This window comes from Hyla sarda, chromosome 4 (assembly GCF_029499605.1).
Source record: "Hyla sarda isolate aHylSar1 chromosome 4, aHylSar1.hap1, whole genome shotgun sequence".
NCBI lineage: Eukaryota > Metazoa > Chordata > Amphibia > Anura > Hylidae > Hyla > Hyla sarda.
The window spans coordinates 30,107,584-30,130,895 of NC_079192.1; the positions used below are offsets into that span (position 1 = coordinate 30,107,584).

The 23,312-nt window shown below is 45.0% G+C and overlaps 2 protein-coding genes across 16 annotated transcripts in view; one reads left to right on the top strand and one right to left on the bottom strand.

The window, feature by feature from the left end:
* LOC130367694 (surfeit locus protein 4-like) overlaps positions 1 to 23,312 on the bottom strand; it is a 644,664-nt gene that overhangs the window by 289,563 nt on the left and 331,789 nt on the right. The gene's annotated exons all lie outside the window — the stretch shown is intronic.
* CACNA1A (calcium voltage-gated channel subunit alpha1 A) overlaps positions 1 to 23,312 on the top strand; it is a 358,458-nt gene that overhangs the window by 173,844 nt on the left and 161,302 nt on the right. For all 8 annotated transcript variants that reach the window (XM_056570294.1, XM_056570295.1, XM_056570298.1 and 5 more), the window contains 5 exons: positions 445 to 863; positions 8,185 to 8,326; positions 9,927 to 10,056; positions 12,279 to 12,338; positions 19,292 to 19,398. In XM_056570294.1, coding sequence (XP_056426269.1) covers positions 445 to 863; positions 8,185 to 8,326; positions 9,927 to 10,056; positions 12,279 to 12,338; positions 19,292 to 19,398 — 858 coding nt within the window. The remainder of the gene's footprint in view (positions 1 to 444; positions 864 to 8,184; positions 8,327 to 9,926; positions 10,057 to 12,278; positions 12,339 to 19,291; positions 19,399 to 23,312) is intronic.

Sequence of the window (23,312 nt, forward strand, 5' to 3'; positions counted from 1 at the left end):
TAGACAGTTTTTATTCATACCCCCTCCAGGGCCCAGATTTATCAATCTGTTTGAGACAAAAACTGTCTTAGGCTTTGTTCACACAGTGTAAAATTTAGCAGCTAATTTTATTTTAAGTGCTTGTTTTCGGACAGAATCCACAAAAATTGTGGCTGAATTTTTGCTGATTGCGGCCAAAAATGAACACCTAAAATAAAATACACCACAAAATCTTACACTCCAACATAGTCGTCTTTGAGCTTAGCAACCAATCATAGCTCAGTATTTTTGATTTCTCACATCTCTCTTGTAAAAATAAAGGTTGAGCTGGGATTGGTTGTTACGGATTGAGAAATCTAGGCCAATGTGCGTAAAAAAAAAAAAGTTAGGATAATGACATTGGAAAACTCAAGTATTGCTATGGAGTCTTTATTCCTTTTTAAATGTATTATGCTTTCCTTATAGGGACCCAACAGCCCCTGTTCCTGGCTCAGGCCCAAATCTTTCCACCACCCGACCAATTCAAGATCGCTCTCGCCAAGAAAACCAAAACCAGCAGCCTGAAAATATGGATAACATTCGTAACAACAAGCTGGTGACTACAGAACCCCCAGCAGTGGGAATAGGGGGAGGCCTCAACCATAGCCCGGCCAAAATGGGCAATTATACCAACTGTGCAAACAACAACAGTGCTCCTACTGTGAATTCGGCCCCAAAGAGGACACCTCTCCCCACTAACTCTGGCCCTCCGACCTCTGTACCTGATTCTGGACAGACACATAGTAACCCTATGGAGACAGGCAAGGGAAATAAGGCTTCAGAGCAGACCACAGTGGATATACCACCTCCTTTCCCTCCACCAGTAGAGAATGCTGTGGGACAGGGTAATGTCTCTCCACCATTGGGGCTTCTTTCTTTCTTTTCTATCTCATGGCCCTCTATATAACAATTCTGTTTCCGTTTTAATATTTTAATCTGCCTGGGCCAAGTGTACACATTCTATTTTCTTCTCAATCTTGTTTTGGTGCAAAAGGGATATTAATTATAAAAATCTGAGAGTCTATTGGCTTTTATACCAGACCTCCATAAATCACTTCCTTTGCCCCCAGTGTGTGGAGTTCTGTATCTGTTGAAACAGTGGCTGAGGTTACAAAACATCACTGAAAGTAAAGTAAGCCATGAGCATAACTATCCTTACCAACTTCATGCATGTACATGTTTACTTCAACAATAAGAAGAGGGTACGTGACTCAAACATATCTGGTACCTCTCATCTCTCTGGAACAAAATATCAGTGAGTGTAAAAAAACAAACAAAAAAAAACAAAAAACAGCAGAGGAGGCGAGAACTATAGACCCCTATGACAAAAGTCCGAAAAAACTCCTGACCCTAAAATTACAGCTCAGTTCTGAGAATCTGAAAATGCCCAACTCTTCAGCTATAAATAATTGATACCATAAGCCAGAGGCGTAGCTTGTAGCTTCTGGGCCCCGATGCAAAATCTGCAACAGGGCCCCATATGCCAATTATAATACTGGTCTCTTATGGAGATGTTCTTTGGGGCCCCCTTACGCACAAGAGCCCCAGTGTGACTCCTACCTCTATAGCTATGCCCCTGCCATAAGCAGTTTGTCTTACACAGCATATGACTTCAAAATTGAACCACCTGTCTTGGCAGACAGACAACGTGCATATTATGGGTTATATGTGTATGTGGTGACAGCATTTACTGTGCCATTGTTCCCCTTTTAATGCATTGTGTATAGGTAAACTCAACAAGATGGTGCCAGTTTTGAATTAAGTAGGGTTCTAAGCTCTACTTCCCTTCCCATTCATAAAGAAAGCATGTGAGCCCTGCTTACTCTAACCAATCATGTAAAGCCTACAATCCTTCTTTCTTATCCTTTTCTTAGGGAACCCTGTGAGTCCTGCCTCTTCTGCTCACACAATAATGATGATTGACAGCTCTTTTTTACATATAAAAACGTGTGCAGAAAAAGCTGGCATTCCCAGAATTTGTCTGTGCATAGAAAGCAGGACTTACAGATTGGGTGAGGAAGCAGGACTCTCAGACTTTCTTTATGAGTGGGTGGGGGAAGCTAATACCGTTTTTTTTTGTATAAGTGGGCAGGGAAACAGGAATCACAGGCTTTCTCTATCAGTAGGTGGGGAAAGCAGGACTCATAGGGGGACATGTATCAATGTTTGCTTATGTATTCCTTTTTTTAGTTATTTTTTTTGTTACTATTTTTTTGCTTATGTGCGACTTATTTTTCAACTGCTTTCCGCCTGTTGATACATTTCTTTCACCTAAGCAATTTTTCTTTTTTTGCTTTGGTAGTGGCTTTTTCTGCTCCAGGTCTGAGCTGGAGTAAATTTAGTAGGTTTTCCCATGTAATGGGACTTTTTTGCGACTTTCGCACTTGATAAATCTCTGACCACTGCAAGTCAAAAATCACTTTTTGCTTTGGTAAGCAAGATTTTTATTTTTTGCTTAGGGCAAAAAGTTGCAGAAAAAAAGAGAGTAGTCGCACGTGCGATTTTTTTTGCGACAATTTTAAGCAAAAAAAACCTACTAAATGCTTTGATAAATGTCCACCATAGTCTTTCTCCATGAGTGCTGGTAAAACCGAATTCACAAGTACCATGAGTGGGCTATGAAGTAGGACTCACAGGCTTACTTTTTGAGTACTCACAGGGTTTCACTATGAGTGGGTGGGAATGTAGGACACAAGGCATATTCTCCGCTAGTCAGGTCTCAATGGGGGAGGGGGGGGAGGTCAGGTTTGGATTGAGAACTGAGAGGAAGAGACCACCTAGTTGTCAATCTTGGGGGGCAATTACCGTTCCGGGAGCTGGAGCTAATAGCATTGATAACTAGTCAATGGAGAGACCTATGGGAAAAATATGACTTATCAGTGTTGAGGTGATTGATCAATGTAGACAGCTGGATTTTACAGGTTTACACGAAAAATACTGAATCATAACATAGAATACTATATACGGTACCTTCAAGGATTTCTAATGACATCTTTAGAGAGCGTCATCATTGGGCCACTAAAAGCTCATCTTGACTGGTGTAACTGGCTCCTATAGACTGTACTACTTTGTCAATGTCTGGTGTCCAGCAAATTTTTACGCAATTGATGCCACAACTAATGACAACATGCATCAGTTGTCATGAGTTGTTTAGCATCTGGCGTCCAGTGTTTCTGAATGCCGGACAGGGGAACACAGCAAGATGCATTCCCCATTCCGATGCTTTTCCGGTGAGTCCATTCATCCGGCGTCCATAAAGAGAAGGCGGATGAATGTGTACTGTCCAATTCAAATGAATGGGATCAGTTTTAGCATCAGTTTCCCTCCAGTGCCGGATGCCAGACATATGTAAAGGAGGCCTCACATCGGTGGTGTGATAAACAACCCAACATGCCCCTCTCTCTCTTTTGAATGGTTGGAAGCGAATATGACCAACAAAGTTTTTTAATGGAGATTACAAGGACATAACTTTTGCTTCTATGTTCCCCTATCTTTTGGGCATACACAAAGAACAGGCTGCCTTCATTTCTCCTTTCTTTCTGATATATGAGGTTCATTAGTGCAGAGAACCAGGAAGAGTGTAAAGCAGCTTTCTGCATACTATGCATATATGAGGCGTAGTAAATATTCTGCAGTAATTGTACAGAACTTGCACACAGCGTTGCATTGCTCTTCTGAGAAGAAATCTATTTTCATTTAGTGCTTTAAAATAGAAGGCATAAAATGATGTACTGGGTTGTAAATGACCAACCCTATTATTGCAGTTCTAAATCATGGCATGCGTATGGTCTGCAGGTGCTAAACTACTCCATACATAAGCCATAGCCAAGAAGTGGCGATATTAAGGATATGTTCATGTGGTTTAAAAAACGACACAGAAAAATAACCTTTATCTCACTTGTAATAAGCATTAAAATACATCTGTATTTAACAGGAGTTTATTGTTTTTGAAGTGAGTTTTTATGTATTTTAGCCCAATAAAATTTACACGGAAACCACATTAAGGTTTCCGTGTAAAATTTTTTTTTTTTACACATTGCAGAAACATAAAAATACACACATATAATTACAGCATGTATTTCTTATGGAAATCAATGGTATGTGGTTTCGGCGAGTTAAATGGGGTACTCCGGTGGAAAGTTAAACAGATTTGTAAATTACTTCTATTAAAAAATCTTAATCCTTCCAGTAGTTATTAGCTGCTGAATACTACAGAGAAAATTATTTTCTTTTTGGAACACAGAGCTCTCTGCTGACATCATGACCACAGTGCTCTCTGTTGACATCTCTGTCCATTTTAGGAACTGTCCAGAGCAGCATATGTTTGCTATGGGGATTTTCTCCTTCTCTGGACAGTTCTTAAAATGGACAGAGATGTCAGTAGAGAGCACTGTGGTCATGATGTCAGCAGAGAGCTCTGTGTTCCAAAAAGAAAATAATTTCCTCTGTAGTATTCAGCAGCTAATTAGTCCTGCAAGGATTACAAATCTGTTTAACTTTCTGGCACCAGTTGATTAAAAAAAAAAAAAAAAATCACCGGAGTACCCCTTTAAACATATATTGGTGCCAAGTACTGTGTATTGTGGCCAAAATACACATAAAAAAAATTGTAAGAACATAATATTACTCCAAGACATTAAACGTTCTAATATAGCATTATCACAAATTGTACTAGCTTCAGCATGCATTTTGCTTAATTCACCCCTGACAGGAAGTTGTGTAGTTCTCTCATTGTCAGTGTGCTGTTGTCTTAGCAGTTCCTCAGCTCCTCTCTTCTGACAGGAAGTTGTGTAGTCCTCTCCTTGTCAGTGTGGTGTTGTCTCGGCAGCTCCTTGACTGCTCTCTCTTGAAAGTTGTGTAGTTCTCTCATTGTCAGTATGGTGTTGTCTCCCCGATACTCCCCTGCTCTCCTGGGACAAAGCATCATTGTCTCCTGCCTTAGGAGGTGTGGCTAGATCTTGTATCTGAGCTCTAGCCCCGCCTCCTTAGTGATTTCACTTCATCTGACCAGCATCTAAAGCCTACATTAACATCTCCCTGTCATATACACATTTACACCTTTATTGGGACATTTATAGAGAATAAGCTCTGTAAACAGCATGCTGTCTTGTGCGGAGCAATACCACAGGCAGAGGAGCAGATGGGATGAATACAGCACATGCTGTGAAATGAGATGTTTTGCAGTAGCTCTAGGTGGGGAAATGGCAGAAGTGCTGTGTGATGGGAATATGCAGGGTGGGAAAACTGTGATGAGGACCTTAGGGAAAGCAATGCATTCTGGGAATTATAGTGTTTATAAAAGTGTCGATCACTACACTATTACAGCATAGCAATAAAACGTTTCCTACTGTATTCCAAACTGCATGTGCAGGGAAAGATGTAAATGTCAAGACATGTTAGTGTGGTAAGCCAGGGTGTGTGGGGTGAGGTGTAAGGGGCAGGTGGTGTTGCCCAGGGGTAGATGGTATTAACCCCTTTGTGTTTGTGAAGCCAGAGTGTGGTTTGCCTATGTAACCACCCAAAGTTAGTACTGCTAGTTCTAGGTCAGGCCGGGGCAATAAAGGGTCCAAGGCCAGGTTAAGGGTAATGGTAGCTTTTACTGAGGTTAGACAGGTGTTAAAGTCTAAACAGTTCAGCCAGTATCCCAGAGAGGTGGCCAGTGACACAGAGAGACCTCGCAGACTTGCTGGGACTTGCAGTAGGTAGACTGACTATAATGCAGGCCACGGTGACTAAACAGTAGACATGACTTGACTCACTTGATGACTGACTATTAGAAGACCTGAGCTTACTTGCAATTGACAGGTGGCTGCAGAGTTTAGGCTTCAGGTCTCCAATGGCTGGACACAGGCACTGGGACAGATGACTGAACTTGACCTCAGCAGGAAATGAAGAGTGATCAAAAGGAGCGATTGCAGCTCCTCCCTATCTTATATAGGGGGGCTGTGCAAGGAGCCCATAGGTTACTTGGGAGGTCACCTGGTCACTGGGTTCTCTGGGTAACAATCATATGACTTAAACACAATCATGTGGTACAAATATAATCATGTGACAAACAATGAAGGTCCTTTTATTCTTTATGTAAAACCTATGTACACAGGGGGAGATACTGCAGGAGAGCCGTGAGGACGTACAGGGACTCAACCTGACAGGACTGTAGGAGCATATCCCGTACTGGGACACCACAATAGGATTCTGAGATGGCTTGTGGGCTATAGGGGGGCAATGGCCACTTATTTAATGTCTTTAACACTAAAACAAGCAAGCTGACAGAATAAGTAAGAAGCATTTATTAAAGCAAGAGAGATAAAGTGGCACAGAGCAGGAGAAATCTCACATGAGCTGATTATTTTCATAGCACAATGAAGGCCAGAATATAAGATGAATTGCATTACACCACACAAATGTTGCCCAAATCAGGTCACTTGCCCAAAATTAGCAACACAGGAAGAGAGCTGCCACTCAGACATTCCTACTGTTTTGAGGTGGAAAAGAGCCACCAATAATCAATTATGACACAACGGAGCACAGTGGGGAGAGAACGTAATAAAACTGGGACAAAATAGCGATCATGCAGATAGAGTCCCATGTATGTAGTACATTTTCTGTCTATTGGCATCTGAGCAGATATTTGGACCATATGTTGTGAAGTATAATATTAGAGTCTACAATAAAAAGGTGAAGCAGTTTTCAGTATTTTAATTCTTCCAAATGGCTCTGAACGATGAGAGTTGTAATCTGATTGGCTACCACAGACAACTACTCTAGTTTTTTTTTTTTTTCTTATGCCTTTGATAAAATCTTCCAGAATGACTTATATTCCATTCACATGCACATATGGATTAAGGATTTTTCTGGTACCCTCTTAGCCCAGACTTTATATCTAACAATTGACTCTGCTGGTTTCTGAACAAAGCATATTTGGATAAATGTTATTTTATATACACTTTTTTTTATATTTTTTAGACAGAGTAAATACTCATGGAAAGTTAGTGCAGTGCAGTGTTTCCCAACCAATATGCCTTTCATGCCCGGAGATGTACTTTTGCAACAGCTGGAGGCACACTGGTTGGCTTGTGGACATCAGGGGAAACAAAAAAAATTGGAATATCGTGCAAATGTTCATTGTATTTCATTAATGCAACTTAAAAGGAAAGGAAGCATGAAGTGCTCCAAAATCTCCTGGAAGACGGATGCAGTGACCCTGGACTTAATAAAGCACAGTGACCAACACCAGCAGATGACATGACTCCCCAAATCATAGTAATTGGGGGACAGCTTTGGGGTTTGATTAATCCATAATCATCACAATTATGACAAATCACGGCTTGGACTATCTTGCTTTGCATGTAATGAGTCTCTTTCATATATTAGTTTCACCTTTTAAGTTGCATTACTGAAAGAAATGAACTTTGCAGGATATTCAAATTTTTCACGTTTCACTTGTAGGCAACAATACACTGATGCTGTCCTATTCAGATGAATGGGAAAGGTGTCTTTCAGCGGTCATTCTATAGAGAAGGCTGATTTGTGAGCAACAGCTATTGTGTGTACCTCTTTTATCTATACACTGGTGCAACCTTTCACTATAATCCTGTCTGTGATTATAAGGAAGACACTGCTGGAAAATGATCTGAACACAACAGGTAGTCTCAGCTTAGTTTAAAGGGGTACTCTTATCCCCTCAATGCAAACCTATGGGAGGGGGCGTGACAGCTGTCACGCCCCCTCCCATAGGTTTGCATTGAGGGGTGGAGCCGTGATGGCACATGGGGGCGAAGCCGTGACATCACAGCGCTCCGTCCCCATGACCGACGGTAATCAGACGGAGCGTGTTCGCTCCGGGGACTGATTTTAATGGGGTGCGGTGTGCAAGATCACGGGGGGTCCCCAGCGGCGGGACCCCCGCGATCAGGCATCTTATCCCCTATCCTTTGGATAGGGGATAAAATGTCTAAGCGCCGGAATACCCCTTTAAGCCTATTGGCCATAATGGAAACTGCAAGATTTCAAGATTATGATAAAAGATAGTAAAATTGTAGTTTAGAACTCTAATAGAAAAGTGAAGTGAGCAATGAGTGATCCACACTCTAGAAATGTGTACCTTCAGCTGCACTTTCTTTATAGAGAGCCTTTAAGAGTTTCTAACCCTCTGTTTCCTCATAGTGAACAAGACGGTGGCCGTGTCTCCTCTACCCCAGAAAGAGGATGAGAAGAAAGAGGAGGAAGAAGAGGATGAAGATGATGGGAAGGGGCCTAAACCAATGCCCCCATACAGCTCCATGTTTATTTTATCCACTACTAATCCGTGAGTTCCATTTTCTGTACCACCTAAGATCGCCTCTTTTGACTTTATAATATATTATCTTCCAAACCTACAAAAAAATGTTGCAGCAGAGCACTGCAAAAATTTTTTTATTTTATTGAAAAACAATTAAAAACACATAATAGTATATGAAAAGTGAAAAAGGCCATTGTTTACAGTGGGATTCTGCTGCACTGTGCATACTATAATTTATTTTATTTCTGCGCACACTGCCTTGCTGTCAATAGTGACTAGCGACGAAGAATTTGGGTGTTGCCTGCGGCTGACAGAATCTTTTCGAGGCCGAGATTCCGTAGGGTGAATGTAGATAAATAATACATGTGGATTGTAAAGCTGGCTAACATGCTTAACACAATAGTAGTAGTGCAACAGCTTTCCCTTATGTGTTTATTTTGTGTATAACTGGTTACTCAGCTTCACAAACCTTATGTATTAAGATTTCCCACGTGCCTCTTACATCATTGTTGATGATCAATCTTTTTCACTTTTCATATACTACAATGTGTTTTATATTGTTTTTCTATACAGTTTACATTTACTGGTCTGAAGCAACATTTTTTGAATTTATGTTATTAATTGCATATAGTAGCACATATTTTGTTTATCATGGTAACAGGCCAAGGGTTACAAGGGATCTTTTCTACTCCCTCCATACATAGGTGTTTTTTCCCCACATTTTGCAATAGGTTGTTCTGTATTATATAATCTCCTAAAGTTGTCCCTGAAACATTTTCTAATCTGGTATGACATATTTGCAAATGGGGCTCTAACAAGGTCAGTGACAATAAGGACTTAAGCCATCTTGTAGGTCAGGAGAATCCAAAGGCTCATTAATGCCTATAGAGTGCAAGTGAGCAGCAACACAAGATAGTCCTATCTCCTTCCCATGTGTGACTCTTCACTCCCTATAGTAGAGAAGAGAGGCAGAAACTAGAAAAAGGAAAACCGTCCCATTTTGGCTTGGAGAACCCTTCTTTACTATACACTTGCTTGTTTAGGGACTGATTAAGCTTCTTAAAATAATTAAAATGATATAATCTTACAAATGTATCTGTTTCCTGAGAATCTTAATATAATGACAACTGCATAATCGGCACAGTTCTGCTGTATAAAGATCTATATTTACTGGTTACAATCTGCAGGCATAATGTTGACCACACTGATTTATAGTATTTGTGGGAAACGTTCCAGTAGATATTGTAATTTCTTGATGCAAATCTCTGCACATTCTATACTAAGTAGTCAACTGACTGCTCCTACTCAGTGGCTAGCAGCTCTCTTTCTGCACAGTTATACCCAGATAGCTGTCAATCACTAAGTAGGATTGCCCACATGACTACTTTGCCCAAAACAAGCAGAAATTGACATGAAAAAATTGCTGGAAGTTTTCCCGCAAACATTATATACATCTGTTTAGATCCTCCTATTCTATAATATACTGCCTGCAAATTAAACTGCTTTTCTTTGTGACAGGTTCCCCTTTAAACCCCATTATTTTTGGGCATGCAAGATCCATCCTTGCAATATACTGCCCAATTTCAAGTGAACTTGTTTTACACATTGTCTCTTCTCTTTATTTCAGTCTCCGTCGTTTGTGTCACTACATTGTCACCTTGCGATACTTTGAGATGTGCATCCTACTAGTCATCGCCATGAGCAGTATAGCCCTCGCCGCAGAAGACCCTGTGTATCCTGAGGCCACGCGAAACAATGTGGGTGACACCTCCAGAAAATGCACTTTCTTTTCTATATCTCTGTGCTACATAATGATACATTATATCCTACCATCTCTTCCTGAATATGCTTACCCTTGGTCTTTTATGGCTTTTTTGAGATATAAAAAGTTTTGCAGACCATTACAGTCTATTGCCTTGGTCTCCAAACTATGGACCTCCAGATGATGAAAAACTATGATTGGCTGTCCAGGCATGCTGAGTTGTAGCTTTGCAGTAACTGGAGGTCCACAGTTGGAAGACCACTGGTCTATTACATCTCACCATCCACGAGTTTATCCAGCAGCATGTAGGCATACTTATACAGAGGCAGGGGCAAACCGGGACAAGTTGTCCTGTGTGCCCCTGCCTCTGTATAAGTATGCCTACACACTGCTGGATAAACCCGTGGATGGTGAGTGCAATCACCTTTGGATGCTTCTTTTGTATACCATGTACCTGTTGTGATTTGCACCACCCAGCCCACAACGTTACCTCTCCCTAAGTGCTCCATACTGCCCTAGTCTTGCATGTGCCGGATCTTCCCTATCTCAGCAGTTTGCGCTCTATTACATCTCTTGCCATACTAAAGAAGAAGTCCCTGAGAAGGACCTCGGGAAGTAGAATAGCTAAAGCTGGCCATCCATGAAGCATTCAGGCCACAGATCTCCAAAATCCCCCATAAACAACTATACTTGGATCACCTGAGCATGCATGTTTATTTAAAGAGGGAGATAAGTCACTGCCAAACACCATCTGAAGGAAGAGGATGGAGTATGTTGAAATCCATCAAGCCCCTTGGTGCCTATTGACGAAAGACTATTGGGTTGCCCCATCTGTTGGAAAATACACTAAAAGCATTAGAGTCTCCTGCCCCAGAATAGAGATGGGAAGGCCTGGGAAAAGGCCATTTTGAGTTGTTTTGTATGGAAAATTTAAACAAATGGAGTATATTCTTTTATGATAAAAAAATAAAATTTTTTACAACATAGTATTCAATCAATATAACATTTATACCTTCATGAAAAGTATCTGAGAATCTTTGTCTCACCTGAAGACAAGCAAATCCTGGAATACAATTTAAATACTGATAATGCTATTGTAAAAAGAAGAGCTATATGCATTTCTGCCTCTAGGCGTGCTGCAGGAAAAAAGGTTAGTTGTGGCTGGGCTCCATCTTGTTGGTTTACTTAAACTGATTGTTGGTATTACATAGTTGATTGTTTCTGTCCTATCTGATTCCTATTACTGTTCTCCCCCATGACCTATAGTCTTTGCCTGTTTTTTGAGTCCGGCTGACAAAAATAGTTTTTTTCTTTTCCTCCTCTCAGTAAAATGGGGAGACAAACATTCAGCAATGAAATTATTTTAAAATAGCAAAACTACTCCATTCTGCCTTTTTTCCCCCTGGTAATTTTACATCTCTAACCCAGAATAGTAGGTATAGTGGTTGGAACTAGAACAAATATAGTATAGAGGCATTTACATAAAAGATTGAGTGTGATATCACTGTAATATAGGGCAGGTCAGTCTGTGGTACCAGCCCAGGGGAACCGACAACTATGCTTGTAAGCAGAGTCTTACAAAGCCATCAGAAGTTTTGTTGTTTCCCATCCTTCAATGAAGAAGAACATGATTCTTCTAACCCTGCAGGACTCTTATGAAGGGCCCTTCTTTTCTCCACCCCTGTTGCTAACTATTACATTGTGTAAGAACTGTTTCTGAAACTACATTAGCATATCTAATTACTGTATGTCAGATTGCCATGTGGGAATCTGTATGAGTATAAACCATTGATGTACAGTGGAATTGTTTTTCTGTTCAAGAAGAGTTAAGCAAGAAGATGGTGCTGCATTGTGGGCCCAGTGTGAGTTGTGCTGACAGCCCGTTAATCACACCCGCCCTCCTGCCGCCATGCTTACTTTGCAGTTCCTCTCTCTTCATACACGGTGGACGGTTCCCAAAGGGGGGTGAACGAGAGAGGAGGAGATGGAGGGAGGAGATTAGAGGCTGATTGAAATAATGGGAACATTGGTCCCAGTGGGACAAATGAAGCCGAACATGGTGTATATAAATAGCGCTTTATACCGGTTATATATATATATATATATATATATATATATATATATATATATATGAAGATACTGTATATACTTTATGTGACTCACTTTGTATTTTATACACAGGTTTTCTTACCTTTTTCGTGTTTTCTTTCTGTATAGGTCCTACGTTATTTTGACTATGTATTCACTGGTGTCTTCACTTTTGAAATGGTTATCAAGGTATGTGCAAAAGCAAGGATGACTTAGGGTGAATTCACATGTGGCAGATTTGCTGCAGACATTTTTACCACTGTCTTATTTGCCTGCATAAGGCTTGTTGAAATTCTTGTGCTTACTGCAGAAATAACCTCACTCAGACTGATGTAACAAATTTTGAGTTGCGGATAGATCTTCAACAAATTTGTTACACTTGAATATAGTGTAATTTATAATTAATATTACAAGTATTACAAGAAGCACAACCATGGTTTAGTAACTTATAGAACAAAAAATCAAGTGTTCTCCATTTCTTGTCACTTTTGCCTGTCTCTAGAGTTTTATAGAAATTTTCGGATATCAAATTTAAGCGAATAGGGCTGAGCACATAGACAAAAGCGGTCCCTTTTTCCTAATCCTGGACATCCCCATTTAAGTTAGTTTAGGGTCTTTTGCTTATGGCTTCCTGTGTATTAGCTAAACAATTAGCTGTCTCCAGTACCATTTACTGCAAGATCTCCACAATGTAAGGTCAGGTTCACACAACAGAATTTTTTATAGAAAATCCCCTCCGGAATGCAGCAGTTTTCCATTGTCTTCAGTGGTATTCTGCTGCACTGTGCACACTGCTTAATTTCCACAACTGAGAATTCTGCCATGGAAATTAACATTCTGAACTACGCTGTAAGAATAAACATGTTCATCCTTTTGGCGGATCCACTCAGAAATGTATTGTCATCTATTGGGACGGCAATGCAGTCCACGCGATCCTTACATCCTACATTTTCCCTGGAGTTGCTGCACCTGGAGTCCCAGCTCTAGTGTTTTCTTCCGTGCTTCCTCACATATTCATGCTGCTGCTGGCAAGTCCCTATCCAGTGGAGGGGTGAGCTGGTTCATATGTGTTCTTTGTTACATTTACCACGCGATCCTTACGCCAACTGATTTCGCACAGGCCACCCTCGGAAACTCCAGCAGGATATTTTCTGGCCAGAGATTCCGTTGCGTGGACCCAGTTTTAGGTCTACATTGCATATAAACTGAACTAAATGTTATGGCCAAGAAAAATGTAAATCATGTTTTCAATCTATGACCACATTTTAACAAGTCCAAACCCTGCAGCTATTGCCTGTGTGTCTCTGTGTAGAGACAAAATACAGGAAGTGTGGGTGGGACAAGCAGGGCTCTGTACACTGAGGACAAGCAGGGCTCTGTTCACCGAGGACAAGCAGGGCTCTGTACACTGCGGACAAGCGGGGCTCTGTACACTGAGGACAAGCAGGGCTCTGTACACTGAGGACAAGCAGGGCTCTGTACACTGAGGACAAGCAGGGCTCTATACACTTAGGACAAGCAGGGCTCTGAACACTGAGGACAAGCAGGGCTCTGTACACTAAGGACAAGCAGGGCTCTGTACACTGAGGACAAGCAGGGCTCTGTACACTGAGGACAAGCAGGGCTCTGTGCACTGAGGACAAGCAGGGCTCTGTACACTGAGGACAAGCAGGTCTCTGTACACTGAGGACAAGCAGGTCTCTGTACACTGAGGACAAGCAGGGCTCTGTACACTGAGGACACGCAGGGCTCTGTACACTGAGGACACGCAGGGCTTTGTGCAGTGATGACAAAAAGGGATCTGTACACTGAAGAAAGGCAGGGCTCTGTACACTAAGGACAGGCAGGGCTCTGTACACTGAGGATAAGCAGGGCTCTGTACACTGAGGACACACAGGGCTCTGTACACGGAGGACAAGCAGGGCTTTGTGCAGTGAGGACAAGCAGGGATCTGTACACTGAGGACAGGAAGGGCTCTGTACACTGAGTACAGGCAGGGCTCTGTACACTGAGGACAAGCAGGGCTTTGTGCAGTGAGGACAAGCAGGGATCTGTACACTGAGGACAGGCAGGGCTCTGTACACTGAGAGGACAAGCAGGGCTTTGTGCAGTGAGGACAAGCAGGGATCTGTACACTGAGGACAGGCAGGGCTCTGTACAATGAGGACAGGCAGGGCTCTGTACACTGAGGACAAGCAGGGCTCTGTACACTGAGGACAAGCAGGGCTCTGTGCACTGAAGACAAGCAGGGCTCTGTGCACTGAGGACAAGCAGGGCTCTGTGCACTGAGGACAATCAGGGCTCTGTACACTGAGGACAGGCAGGGCTCTGTACACTGAGGACAAGCAGGGCTCTGTACACGGAGGACAAGCATGGCTCTGTGCACTGAAGACAAGCAGGGTTCTGTACACTGAGGACAAGCAGGGCTCTGTACACTGAGGACACGCAGGGCTCTGTACACTGAGGACACGCAGGGCTCTGTATACGGAGGACAAGCAGGGCTTTGTGCAGTGAGGACAGGCAGGGCTCTGTACACTGAGGACAAGCAGGGCTTTGTGCAGTGAGGACAAGCAGGGCTTTGTGCAGTGAGGACAGGCAGGGCTCTGTACACTGAGGACAAGCAGGGCTTTGTGCAGTGAGGACAAGCAGGGATCTGTACACTGAGGACAGGCAGGGCTCTGTACACTGAGGACAGGCAGGGCTCTGTACACTGAGGACAAGCAGGGCTCTGTACACTGAGGACACACAGGGCTCTGTACACGGAGGACAAGCAGGGCTTTGTGCAGTGAGGACAAGCAGGGATCTGTACACTGAGGACAGGAAGGGCTCTGTACACTGAGTACAGGCAGGGCTCTGTACACTGAGGACAAGCAGGGCTTTGTGCAGTGAGGACAATCAGGGATCTGTACACTGAGGACAGGCAGGGCTCTGTACACTGAGGACAAGCAGGGCTTTGTGCAGTGAGGACAAGCAGGGATCTGTACACTGAGGACAGGCAGGGCTCTGTACAATGAGGACAGGCAGGGCTCTGTACACTGAGGACAAGCAGGGCTTTGTGCAGTGAGGACAAGCAGGGATCTGTACACTGAGGACAGGCAGGGCTCTGTACACTGAGGACAGGCAGGGCTCTGTACACTGAGGACAGGCAGGGCTCTGTACACTGAGGACAGGCAGGGCTCTGTACACTGAGGACAAGCAGGGCTCTGTACACTGAGGACAAGCAGGGCTCTGTACACTAAGGACAAGCAGGGCTCTGTACACTGAGGACAAGCAGGGCTCTGTACACTGAGGACAAGCAGGGCTCTGTGCACTGAGGACAAGCAGGGCTCTGTACACTGAGGACAAGCAGGGCTCTGTACACTGAGGACAAGCAGGTCTCTGTACACTGAGGACAAGCAGGGCTCTATACACTGAGGACACGCAGGGCTCTGTACACTGAGGACACGCAGGGCTTTGTGCAGTGATGACAAAAAGGGATCTGTACACTGAAGAAAGGCAGGGCTCTGTACACTAAGGACAGGCAGGGCTCTGTACACTGAGGATAAGCAGGGCTCTGTACACTGAGGACACACAGGGCTCTGTACACGGAGGACAAGCAGGGCTTTGTGCAGTGAGGACAAGCAGGGATCTGTACACTGAGGACAGGAAGGGCTCTGTACACTGAGTACAGGCAGGGCTCTGTACACTGAGGACAAGCAGGGCTTTGTGCAGTGAGGACAAGCAGGGATCTGTACACTGAGGACAGGCAGGGCTCTGTACACTGAGGACAAGCAGGGCTTTGTGCAGTGAGGACAAGCAGGGATCTGTACACTGAGGACAGGCAGGGCTCTGTACAATGAGGACAGGCAGGGCTCTGTACACTGAGGACAAGCAGGGCTCTGTACACTGAGGACAAGCAGGGCTCTGTGCACTGAAGACAAGCAGGGCTCTGTGCACTGAGGACAAGCAGGGCTCTGTGCACTGAGGACAATCAGGGCTCTGTACACTGAGGACAGGCAGGGCTCTGTACACTGAGGACAAGCAGGGCTCTGTACACGGAGGACAAGCATGGCTCTGTGCACTGAAGACAAGCAGGGTTCTGTACACTGAGGACAAGCAGGGCTCTGTACACTGAGGACACGCAGGGCTCTGTACACTGAGGACACGCAGGGCTTTGTGCAGTGATGACAAAAAGGGATCTGTACACTGAAGAAAGGCAGGGCTCTGTACACTAAGGACAGGCAGGGCTCTGTACACTGAGGATAAGCAGGGCTCTGTACACTGAGGACACACAGGGCTCTGTACACGGAGGACAAGCAGGGCTTTGTGCAGTGAGGACAAGCAGGGATCTGTACACTGAGGACAGGAAGGGCTCTGTACACTGAGTACAGGCAGGGCTCTGTACACTGAGGACAAGCAGGGCTTTGTGCAGTGAGGACAAGCAGGGATCTGTACACTGAGGACAGGCAGGGCTCTGTACACTGAGGACAAGCAGGGCTTTGTGCAGTGAGGACAAGCAGGGATCTGTACACTGAGGACAGGCAGGGCTCTGTACAATGAGGACAGGCAGGGCTCTGTACACTGAGGACAAGCAGGGCTCTGTACACTGAGGACAAGCAGGGCTCTGTGCACTGAAGACAAGCAGGGCTCTGTGCACTGAGGACAAGCAGGGCTCTGTGCACTGAGGACAATCAGGGCTCTGTACACTGAGGACAGGCAGGGCTCTGTACACTGAGGACAAGCAGGGCTCTGTACACGGAGGACAAGCATGGCTCTGTGCACTGAAGACAAGCAGGGTTCTGTACACTGAGGACAAGCAGGGCTCTGTACACTGAGGACACGCAGGGCTCTGTACACTGAGGACACGCAGGGCTCTGTATACGGAAGACAAGCAGGGCTTTGTGCAGTGAGGACAGGCAGGGCTCTGTACACTGAGGACAAGCAGGGCTTTGTGCAGTGAGGACAAGCAGGGCTTTGTGCAGTGAGGACAGGCAGGGCTCTGTACACTGAGGACAAGCAGGGCTTTGTGCAGTGAGGACAAGCAGGGATCTGTACACTGAGGACAGGCAGGGCTCTGTACACTGAGGACAGGCAGGGCTCTGTACACTGAGGACAAGCAGGGCTCTGTACACTGAGGACACACAGGGCTCTGTACACGGAGGACAAGCAGGGCTTTGTGCAGTGAGGACAAGCAGGGATCTGTACACTGAGGACAGGAAGGGCTCTGTACACTGAGTACAGGCAGGGCTCTGTACACTGAGGACAAGCAGGGCTTTGTGCAGTGAGGACAAGCAGGGATCTGTACACTGAGGACAGGCAGGGCTCTGTACACTGAGGACAAGCAGGGCTTTGTGCAGTGAGGACAAGCAGGGATCTGTACACTGAGGACAGGCAGGGCTCTGTACAATGAGGACAGGCAGGGCTCTGTACACTGAGGACAAGCAGGGCTCTGTACACTGAGGACAAGCAGGGCTCTGTGCACTGAAGACAAGCAGGGCTCTGTGCACTGAGGACAAGCAGGGCTCTGTGCACTGAGGACAAGCAGGGATCTGTACACTGAGGACAGGCAGGGCTCTGTACACTGAGAACAAGCAGGGCTCTGTACACGGAGGACAAGCATGGCTCTGTGCACTGAAGACAAGCAGGGTTCTGTACACTGAGGACAAGCAGGGCTCTGTACACTGAGGACACGCAGGGCTCTGTACACTGAGGACACGCAGGGCTCTGTATACGGAGGACAAGCAGGGCTTTGTGCAGTGAGGACAGGCAGGGCTCTGTACACTGAGGACAAGCAGGGCTTTGTGCAGTGAGGACAAGCAGGGCTTTGTGCAGTGAGGACAGGCAGGGCTCTGTACACTGAGGACAAGCAGGGCTTTGTGCAGTGAGGACAAGCAGGGATCTGTACACTGAGGACAGGCAGGGCTCTGTACACTGAGGACAGGCAGGGCTCTGTACACTGAGGACAAGCAGGGCTCTGTACACTGAGGACACGCAGGGCTCTGTACACGGAGGACAAGCAGGGCTTTGTGCAGTGAGGACAGGCAGGGCTCTGTACACTGAGGACAAGCAGGGCTTTGTGCAGTGAGGACAAGCAGGGATCTGTACACTGAGGACAGGCAGGGCTCTGTACACTGAGGACAGGCAGGGCTCTGTACACTGAGGACAGGCAGGGCTCTGTACACTGAGGACAGGCAGGGCTCTGTACACTGAGGACAAGCAGGGCTCTGTACACTGAGGACAAGCAGGGCTCTGTACACTGAGGACAAGCAGGGCTCTGTGCACTGAGGACAAGAAGGGCTCTGTGCACTGAGGACAAGCAGGGATCTGTACACTGAGGACAGGCAGGGCTCTGTACACTGAGGACAAGCAGGGCTCTGTACACTGAAGACAAGCAGGGCTCTGTGCACTGAGGACAAACAGGGCTCTGTACACTGAGGACAAGCAGGGCTCTGTACACTGAGGACAAGCATGGCTCTGTACACTGAGGACAAGCAAGGTTCTGTACACTAAGGCTCTTTGACATGCCCCCAGCTCACACAGCAGGCTGATTGACAATTTGGTAGCCTGCACAGAGCCCTGCTTGTCCCGCTCACACTTCCTGTATTCTTTCTCTGCATAGAAACACACAGGCAATAGCTGCAGGAAAAAGACAGCATTTTTTCACCCAAAAATATACAAATTGTACACAAAAAAATTACTTTTTTTTTTCTAAATCAGACCCCTCTAATAATTATTCTTCCATTATTGACTGAACACATAAGATAGATTTAAGTTCTCCTCTTTTTATACTTGTGGAATATTCAATGTTCTGTATGCCCAACTGGCTCCCCATTACTCACTACTACAGGGACATTGGGAAAGGGCAATGTACTTTTTCAGGGGGACATTTTTCAGCAACTTTGTAAAAAAGTATTAATAAAGAAATATCCTACCATCTGCAGCTCCTATGCAAACTTATGTATCTCCATAGTAACAGGCCAGAAGCAAATGTGTAGTCTGTTCCGCAGGGATGTGTTACTCAGCTTTTCTGTCCCCTGTTTGTTACCTACTACTCCATCCGACATAGTTGTCCATGGACATTTGTGTACAGGCTTAATAAATTAAATGCTTGAAGTATTTAATCTCACAAAGATTTTACAATCTTTCCCATTTACTTTACTTAGATGGTGGATCTGGGCCTCATTCTGCACCAAGGAGCATACTTCAGAGATCTGTGGAATATTCTTGATTTCATTGTCGTTTGTGGTGCTCTTGTGGCGTTTGCATTCTCGTGAGTAACCAATCTGCTTTACATCTCATATTAACTTTAATAATATTGTAGAGTGTTCTTAACTTATCTAGCAACATTTAGACTAAAGATAATGCCATGTCTAGTTATGCTTATGATTATTTCTTCCTTACTGTAAAGATGCATTTTGACTTAAAGGGGTACTCCGGTGGAAAACTATTTTATTTTTTAAATCAACTGGTACTAGAAAGTTAAACAGATTTGTAAATTACTTCTATTTGAAAATCTTAATCCTTCCAGTACTTATAAACTGCTGTATGCTCCACAAGAAGTTCTTTTCTTTTTGAATTTCTTTTCTGTCTGACCACAGTGCTCTCTTCTGACACCTCTGTTAATGTCAGGAACTGTCCAGAACAGGAGCAAATTCCCATAGCCACCCTACCCTGCTCTGGACAGTTCCTGACCTGGACAGAGGTGTCAGCAGAGAGCACTGTGGCCAGACAGAAAAGAAATTCAAAAAGAAAAGAACTTCCTTTGGAGCATACAGCAGCTGGTAAGTACTGGAAGGATTAAGATTTCTAAATATAAGTCATTTACAAATCTGTTTAACTTTCTGGCACCAGTTGATTAAAAAAGAAAAAAAAAAAACCCTCCCGGAGTACCCAGGTCTTGGGTGACTGACATTGTTTGGATTTATCACAAATTGCAGCCATGTTTTTTTGTGTTTGTTTTTTTGCTGTGAGTTTCCAAGATTTGAGAAAATCCCCTAACAAAAACCCACAACATAACTGTGACTTGTGAATAATCCCTTTGACTATAGCAAAACTTACCAAGTGTAAGTGAGCAGAATGATTGACCCCAGCATCTTTATAGCTGTAAATCCAACATATTGATAATTTATTAGAAGGACATCTATCTTTTTGGTCACATGGAGCGTCTTAAAGGTGGCTGCAACATGTCCAATTTTAATGTTAAGGGTAAGTAAAACTCTACAACAATGTTTTCCAAAGAGTGTGTCTCCAGCTGTTGCAAAACTACAACTCCCAGCATGCTGGGAGTTGTAGTTTTGCAACAGCTGGAGACACGCTGTTCAGAAAACACTGCCCTATAACCATACCCACATGCTTAACTGCACAATTTTGTGACGCACTGTGTGGCCTTACCCTTAGTCTCTGTGTCAGTGTTTCCCAACCAGGGTGTGCTAGCAAAACTACAACTCCCAGCATGCCTGGATAGCCAAAGACTGCATTGGCATGCTTGGAGTTGTATTTTTGAAACACCTGGAGGCATCCTGGATGGAGAACACTGTTCTGAGTAAATTCAGCCTTAATAATAATAATGATGAGTTGCATGTTTTTCCTCTGGAAACAACTTATTTAATAACAAAAGCCATTTGGAACTTGTGCTTTAAAGATGGTCCTGGGAGAAAATGATATCATATTATACAAATTGTTGATAAAGGTTTGCAGATAAGGGTTATAAATAAAATAGAAGTAGTCCTTGATGCTGCAGTGCAGTCAATAGAGATTGGTCCAACTGGAGGGTGGCTCCATGAAGACTCAATACAGGGGGTGCACCTCTTTCTGCAGGCACCACAATGTTAAGGTTTTGCATAAATTGCACCATTTGTGCAATGATTTTGACAAAATCACAGTCAAATCATGGGGAAAATGTGCTAAAGATGCATCGTGTGAACACAGCCTAACAAATCTCCACCAGTTTGGTCCAAACCCCAATAAAAGATAATGAGGGGTAACAGGTGCTGGGCCAACAAGTTAGCGCATAAGAAGTTCTACTGCTTGTAGAATGGTCCAGTACTGAAATAGGGGACTTCTGTTATCTTGTATAACCTCAGCAGAGGAAGGCCATGTTTACCAATATCCTGTCACTTCTCCTTATTCCATTCACAGTAGTGCTGGGGATGAGCTCGGAATTCATTTAAACAATATTCACTGATTACAAAACAAAGACTAGAGTGAGGCACATCCTCGCAGAAGGAGATCACATGCAATTCAGTCTCTGGCTAATTTACATTGCATAGCAGCCGTGTACATTCACTGAATAATGCAGTGGCTTGTGACTATCCAGCTCCTTACCAAAAATACCTATTTTCAGACTAGAATTGACACATGCTATAAATATAAATAAATATATAAAGCTAAATAGATAGGTATCAAATCAAACGCAGAACATGTAGCATGTACACCACCAACCTATGAGGTGTTGCAAAAAATCTGCTATGTATTTGGGGTCCTGCCATCTTCCACCACCAGACCTCATTGCACCTGTCATGTGAGTTCCAATATTAGGATTTTTAATTAATACTCAGTGGACACTTTCTTAGGTAGCAGGAATGCATGAAAGTAATGCATAAAGGAGTTAGTGTGGTGACGCCAAAGTTGTGGTGTGACCACGGGGTGTGAAGGGTGTAGGTGGATGGGGCAGATGATATTAACCCCAGGGGAAAGGTGTTATTACTCCTAATTTTCGTGATGCCAGAGCGTTTTTTGGGTATCGGGAACCACCCAAACGATATCTCCGCTATCCCAATGGCTAGGCAGTGAAATGAGAGTCCACGACCAGGTTATGGTTTAACGGAGGCTTTACTGAGGTCAGACAGTTGTTATAGTCTCTACAGCTAGGCCATAATCCCAGAGAGGTGGCCAAGAACACAAAAGGACCTCGCAGCTAGCTGGGACTAATTGTACCTTTAATAGACTGTTACGCCTAGCGCTCCGGGTCCCCGCTCCTCCCCGGAGCGCTCACGGCGTCTTTCTCCCTGCAGCTCCCCGGTCAGTCCCGCTGACCGGGAGCGCTGCACTGTCATGGCCGTCGGGGATGCGATTCGCACAGCGAGACGCGCCCGCTCGCGAATCGCATCCCAGGTCACTTACCCGTCCCGGTCCCCTGCTGTCATGTGCTGGCGCGCGCGGCTCCGCTCTCTAGGGCGCGCGCGCGCCAGCTCTCTGAGACTTAAAGGGCCAGTGCACCAATGATTGGTGCCTGGCCCAATTAGCTTAATTGGCTTCCATCTGCTCCCCGACTATATCTGACCTCCTCCCATGCACTCCCTTGCCGGATCTTGTTGCCTTGTGCCAGTGAAAGCGTTTAGTGTGTCCAAAACCTGTGTACCTGAACTTCTGCTACCCATCCTGACTACGAACCTTGCCGCCTGCCCCCGACCTTCTGCTACGTCTGACCTTGCCTCTGCCTAGTCCTTCTGTCCCACGCCTTCTCAGCAGTCAGCGAGGTAGAGCCGTTGCTAGTGGATACGACCTGGTTGCTACTGCCGCAGCAAGACCATCCCGCTTTGCGGCGGGCTCTGGTGAAAACCAGTAGCCTCTTAGAACCGGTCCACTAGCACGGTCCACGCCAATCCCTCGCTGACACAGAGGATCCACTACCTGGAAGCCGAATCGTGACAGTAGATCCGGCCATGGATCCCGCTGAGGCGCCGCTGCCAAGTCTCGCTGATCTTCCCACGGTGGTCGCTCAGCAATCGCAGCAGATTGCCCAACAAGGACAGCAGCTGTCGCAGTTGACCGCCATGTTACAGCAACTTCTGCTTCTGCTACAGCAGCAACCATTTCCTCCGCCAGCTCCTGCACCTCCTCCGCAGCGAGTGGCCGCTCCTAACCTCCGCTTGTCCCTGCCGGACAAATTTGATGGGGACTCTAAACTCTGCCGTGGATTTTTGTCTCAGTGTTCCCTGCATATGGAGATGTTGTCGGACTTGTTTCCTTCAGAACGGTCTAAGGTGGCGTTTGTAGTGAGCCTTCTTTCAGGAAAGGCCTTGTCTTGGGCCACACCGCTCTGGGACCGCAATGATCCTGCCACAGCCACAGTCCAGGCCTTCTTCGCTGAACTCCGGAGTGTCTTCGAGGAGCCAGCCCGAGCTTCTTCTGCCGAGACTGCCCTGTTGAACCTGGTCCAGGGTAATTCTTCCGTTGGCGAGT